Source organism: Schistocerca piceifrons, chromosome 7 (genome assembly GCF_021461385.2).
Source record: "Schistocerca piceifrons isolate TAMUIC-IGC-003096 chromosome 7, iqSchPice1.1, whole genome shotgun sequence".
Taxonomy (NCBI): Eukaryota; Metazoa; Arthropoda; class Insecta; order Orthoptera; family Acrididae; genus Schistocerca; species Schistocerca piceifrons.
In genome coordinates this window covers 169,053,393-169,059,898 of record NC_060144.1, presented here as the reverse complement: position 1 = coordinate 169,059,898, position 6,506 = coordinate 169,053,393, and the positions used below count along the sequence as shown (strand labels likewise).

At 41.2% G+C, this 6,506-nt stretch overlaps 1 protein-coding gene across 1 annotated transcript in view; it reads right to left on the bottom strand.

Moving 5' to 3' along the window:
* Positions 1-2,325: 2,325 nt before the first annotated feature.
* Positions 2,326-6,506, bottom strand: part of LOC124805528 (lipase 3-like) — a 99,195-nt gene continuing 95,014 nt past the window's right edge. The window contains exon 6 of the mRNA XM_047266096.1: positions 2,326-2,490. Within this exon, the coding sequence (XP_047122052.1) occupies positions 2,326-2,490 (165 nt within the window). The remainder of the gene's footprint in view (positions 2,491-6,506) is intronic.

Here is a 6,506-nt window from a genome sequence, read left to right as displayed (position 1 = left end):
TAGACAGGCGAAGCCCTCAGCAACACCTCTAATACCAGCCGGAGGAACGCCCCGCAGCTGACGTACTGGGCCTATTAGTTTAGGGAGAAAAAAGGTTGTCGGGGTTTGCAGCGTTCAGCTGCTGCCCAACAGATGCGCCTTCTCGTGGAACAACTGCGTGACCGTACTGCTTGGCTGCGGCTCCGTCAGATGCCCACACCCACGAAGTCGCCGCTGGCTGGTGAAGGCTCCACGAAAACTCGCGTTGACTTCCGAAGGACTCTTGATTTCTTGTTTCGTACCTGTGTGCCTTAGTTGCACACAAGTCCTGTTTCTAAGGTCGCCACGGTGCGGTGTAACGTTACGTATTTAGGTTTTCGTTTGATATATGTATGACCATGTGCAGACTTCGTCACCCACGTCAGTTACACTCACTTCAAAAATGATTCATATTCTTTTTAAATTGTCATAGAATGGTTCTTGAACGAAACTGTAAAACACTTGGGCCAATTGGTTTTCGTAACTTTTTCGAATTTAAATTTCGTTTGTTTCTCCTCAGAAAATTATATCGACACACGTTATCTTGATCTAATCGATATCAGAATCACACATTAAATAAACTTTTTAGATTCAAAGTTTCGGCCAACGCTGTCTGAATCAATAATCTTGTCAAATATATTATTAATCCGTTCACACAATTCTTCATAAATAAATCTTCAAGACACGTGTTTCAATTTTAATAGCATACACTATTTTATTAGCTTCCTACACATACAGATGTGAACTTGAGCGTTGACAGACAGTGACTAACCTCTCAATAAGATTAAGCTCATTATTGTTGTACAAAAAGAGTATAAAAATTCGTTTTTAATTTTTAGAAACACGACGCAACAACTCGGTTCCAGGATCTTCTGTTGCTCCTTGGCTGTCGACCCGCGACGTATAGCGGCCAGCAATTTCCTCTCTGGTCGCGGCAACGAAGATGCTGTCCCCGTTCGTTGCGCCGATCTCTCCGTACATGAAACACATAAAAAAAATACAAAACTTTTAGGTAATTCACATTTATTACAAATAATAAGAAAACACATAAACAAAACTAAATTAAACTTATAGTCACCTGCAAACTGGGCTGACTTTGGTGGATGGGTGACGCTTAATTTCGTCCCACTACAAGGTCTATGGTCGACTGTGGTCCAACCAACATCACCATGAGCCCAGGAGAGGTGCTGCAGGCGATGTCGTGCAGTTGGTAGAGGAACTAGCATCAGTTATCTGCTGACATAGCCCATTACTGCCTAACGGAAACGTTCGTCGTATGTCTCGCATTGATTTCGGCGGTTATTTCACGCAGTGTTGCTTGTCTTTCAGGACTGACCACTCTATGCAAACGTCGCTGTTCTCGGTAGTTATGTGAAAGCCGTCAGCCACTACTTTGTCCATGATGAGAGGCAATGCCTGAATTTGGTATTTTCATCACATTCTTGACACTGTGGATCTAGGAATATTGAATTCCGTAACGATTTCCGAATGGTATGTCCCATGCGTCTGGCACCAACTACCATTCCGCGTTCAAAGTCTGTTAATTCCCGTCGTGAGACCATAATCACATCGAAAATCTTTTCAAATGAAACACCTGGACACAAATGACAGCTCCGCCAATGCGCTGAACTTTTATACCTTGTGTACGGGATAATACTGCCATCTGTATTGTACATATCATTATCCTGTGACGTTTGTCACCTCAGTGTATGAAGGAGACTATGTGGCTACTACATTAAGTAAGTTCTCATGGATCTCGGTTACAGTTGTTGTGAAGAGATGAATACGCTTGCACACGGTAGACCACCGTGGACAGCTTCGCCAAACCGGTCTTCAACCTAAAAAGCACAAGAACGACGCCGCGCGGAGTGGCCGCGCGGTTGAGGCGCCACGTCACGGATAGCAAGGCCCCTAGCGCCGGAGGTTCGAGTCCTCCCTCGGGCATGGGTGTTTGTGTTGCTCTTAGGATAAGTTAGTTTAAGTCAATTTAAGTAGTGTGTAAGACTAGGGATCGATGGCCTCAGCAGTTTGCTCCCTTAGGAATTCACATACATTTTAACATTTTTGAACAAGAACAACACGTGCAAGTCGCAGTACATTGAGTAATACAGTAACAGTAATGGAAGAAAAGTTGGAGAAATATAAAGAAAACACAATACATACGTAGTTACAGAGTGTTTGTTAACCACTGAAAATTAACAGATTAATAGTGATACATTTAAGTAGTTCAGTACCATTTTCGTGAAGAGGCTATCATTAATTTTCTCTCGTTCCACTCTTAACTGTATACAAGTTCATTTTCTGCAATCATTTTGTTCCTTTTTCATAACTGTTCATCACGTCCAAAACTGGTTTGTACACAAAATCATATGCGTCTTTGCCATATATAAAATCCAAGTGGTTAAATTTCGGAAATTCAATCTGGTTCTTTTCTTTTGAATTTCCAAGTTGGTTGTGCAAACGATCGATATCCTGCAAAAGAAAATACTTATTATCTTAGGAATTAAACAAGCCTTACAAAATACAAATATGTATAACAACTGAAAACAATTTCAACTGAGTGATTTCACTCTTTTTTAGGTGTAAAAAAGACGTAATTAACAGTGAAATTACAACAGAACATGTTTTACATCTATATGGATGCTCTGCAAATCACATTTAAGTGCCTGGCAGAGGGTTCATCGAACCACCTTCACAATTCTCTATTATTCCAATCTCGTATTGCGCGCGGAAAGAATGAACACCCATATCCTTCATTTGTGAATTAATTAATAATAACATAGTTTTGAGACATGAATTATCGTTTATTTAAACAGATTCTAGAATCTGTTTAGTAAACTACGTGAGCAGTATTAAATTGTATAATTCAACAGGGCTGTTGGTACATAACGCATTCTCTTCTCCTAAGTCTGGTGCTTAACTTGATGTTCTAATAGTACAACAGGAGTGGCGAGGGGGGGCGGGGGGGGGGGGGGGGAGGAGCACTTTTGGTAGTAACTGTTTCTTACTTTCCAGACTTCACAAATCTCCGCCAGGAAGCTTCATAATAGCGCAAGCACAAACCATAGTGAATGACTCATGCTGGAAACAAATTAATGCCGTGGCTAAGGCGTTTTTCTACAGTACGCTTTCTACAGTACTTGGACAACATTTCCTCTGTTTCATTCCTGCAGAACATGACTGCTGTGACTTAGGTAACAACTCATACAAAAAGTACGTACAACAACTTCCAATGGAAGTTATTATTGCGGTATAAAATGAAGTTCTGGAATTGTTTCAAAGAGAGGTGTAATGCAGGAAGTTATTTGACAGATGAAACATTCGAGAATTTAGATTTGTTTTGTAATTTTTTATAGATCGCTGTGGATAGAATATATTGAAGTAGCTTTAATGATCGGATACAAATAGAAAGTTTTCGTTTGGATATAGCACAAATAGCGTATTTATCTCTCTTATTCGTTGCTTGTGTAGAATTTCACATGCGATCGATAGTTCGGCAGTGGATATTATGCATGAGAATGGCATATATGATTAGGGTGTAAAAAGTTCTGATGATTACTTAAGTGACACCTGTACTGTGTACGTAGAAAAATGCAAGATAGAATGCATTTTAAATAAAGTATTTCAACGATTACTTGCAAAATGGTTGAAAATGGTGAAGAGACGTAAGGAGCTACATTCTACCTACATTTGCTACTATCATCGAATCAATTATAAATGTAGGGTGGCACAGCTTTGAAACTTTGAAGTCCACAGGCTGTAAAACAAAATGAGATACAGCTCAGCTAAAAGGTCGACCAGATCAGAGACCATTTACCAACGGACGAAGAGTATCGAGACGGGAAGAACTATCGTCTATTGAAAATACAAAGGCTGGAATCTAGAGAGGTAGAGGAACTGTACTATTTTGAGAGCACAGAAAACACTATTTTACTAACGGGGACTTACCAGAAATTAAATAATCAACTTTTATGAGGCAAGCATTGCGTATTTCGCAGTATTGTGTTGAATATAATCAACATTCCAATTAACAGCAGGGTAAGACTTCGGCTCGCGTGCCGTGCCACGACGTGAGATGCAACGCGCTCTGCTTCGATGCGCACTTCCACCAGCGCCACGCCACGCCGTCTGAGCATGTGGAGGAGGAAGAGGGGAAAAATGCGAACGCACCGCATTTAAATGGTAATGCAGTCACACTGCATACGACTTTTTTTTATACTTGACATATCTCAACAAACAGCTCACAAATGAAATAAATTTTCAGTATTAATCGATTATTTTTGGGGCGCTGAAGAGATAATAAAATTTTTATCTGGTAGAAACTATCGGCATACGGACAGATGCAATTAATTTCACAAGCTGTCGCACTCAAAATGTGACATAATAGCGACTTGTTCAGTTTCATAATCGAGAAAAGGTCTCTCACGCAAATAAGTCGATCGACATATTGTAGCATTTTTGCAACCTCATACTGGAAACATGGAAATTCTACCTGGGGAATGCAATGTAGACGCCCTGCACAATTTTAACGTATAAACATTTGTCATTAAATCTGGAATTACCTTGCAGGTCAATCTGTTATATCAGCACATACACAAGGGGGCTTTCAACTGGATCGGCAAACGGTCTCGAAAACAGATGTACGAGCAACATTATCCTCAAAACCTTTAGAAAACTATCCCTGTACTTGTCTCAAGGCCACAAAGAATTCTTCAGACCTCGCGTTTTCTTTAACGTCAGTGAGCTCAGGGAACTGGGCTGCGTTTGTTAGAATGTGTCCCTTCTATTACGCGATTTTCTTTTTAAGTGCAACGTCATCAAGCCAGAAAGAAGTTGTTTTGCATCGGGCACTGCCTTGCTGTGGACAGTGTGGTCTGAAGTCCACTCAAAAGATAAGATTTCCAATCCATTCTAGATGTTTTCATTTTCGTTCTTGCACTCCTTTTTTCCTTCATAAATTCAACGATAGCGAATTTAAATTCAATAAATCGTTCCGGGTATACGATTTTTTTTTTGAGTAATACACAAAGTTTCCATACTCTTTGATCAGTTCCATAAAAAACAGTTGCGAATGACGGTGGAATAACACATGCGACTTCATATTCGTACCACCAGTTTCTTCACGTGCTGCGTGCCTAAAACTTTAGAAGTTAAGTGTTTGCTGATGTACTGAACAATGAATCCCGTCTGCAGACTGTTTTAATTTTTTGTTCTTTCATTGCCTGCTAAATCTTTAAACTCTTTCTGTCTGGTTTGTAATGTCGTTTCATAGGAAATTTGCCACACCCGTCGCTTGTGTGATTGCATAATAAATACCGAGAATTCTCATCCATGTATTCTGTCATTCCCAGTCATGTTTAAAGGCGTGTGACTATAGATCGCTACATTGTCTCTTTTGTGCAAACATCCACTGAAACTGTGAACGGCCATCATGCCACGAACAAAGAGCGAAGGGTAAACAGCCCTGACACCACAATTCTGCCGAAATGAATAGAGTTGTGCCGACCGAGAAATGCCACATCGCAACACTAAGTGAAATGTCGCGCTGTATCGAAAACTCCTCTGAAGGAAAAAGCAAAGTCGGGAGGGTCAAGCCTTGGCCCGCCCATGGTCCATAAAATGGTTCAAATGGGTCTGAGCACTATGGGACTTAACGTCTGAGGTTAGCACTCCCTACAACTTAGAACTACTTAAACCTAACTAACCTAAGGACATCACACACATCCATGCCCGAGGCAGGATTCGAACCTGCGACCGTAACGGTCGCGCGGTTTCAGACTGTAGCGCCCAGAACCACTCGGCCACTCCGGCCGACCATGGTCCGTACCTTCGGTCTGTGTGAAGTTTGTCACGCCGTGGCCGACTCTGCTCTAATGAGTACAGAATATGAATTATGAGTAAACCGAAAAAGGACAAATGTAATGAAAGGTATTAGAAATGAGAATAGCAGGAAACTTGACATCAAAACTTTTCGTCACGACGCAGACGAAGTTAAGGAACGCAACTGCAACTAAACCAAAATAACCCATGAAACTTCCTGCCAGATAAAAATTGTGTGTCGGACCAAGACTCGAAATCGGGACCTTTGCTTTTTCCTGGCAAGTGCTCTACCGACTGAGCTACCCAAGCACGACTCACGACTCCTCCTCATAGCTGTAATTCCACCAGTACGTCGTCTGGAAAATAACTCATGATGGACAAAGCAAGGAGGACATAAAAAGCAAACCTGCACAGGCAAAGAGGATGTGCCTGGCGAAGAGAAGTCTACACGTATGAAACATAGGCCTTAATTTGAGGAAAAAAGTTCTGAGGATCTACGTTTGGAGCACAGTAGTGTACGGTAGTGAATCGAGGAAAATTGAAAGACGAACAGAAGAAAATCGAAGCGTTTGAGTTGTAATGTTGCAGAAGAGTGTTGAAAATTAGGTGGTCTCATAAGATAAGGAATGAGGAGGTTCTCCGCAGACACGGCGAAGAAAACAAAATGT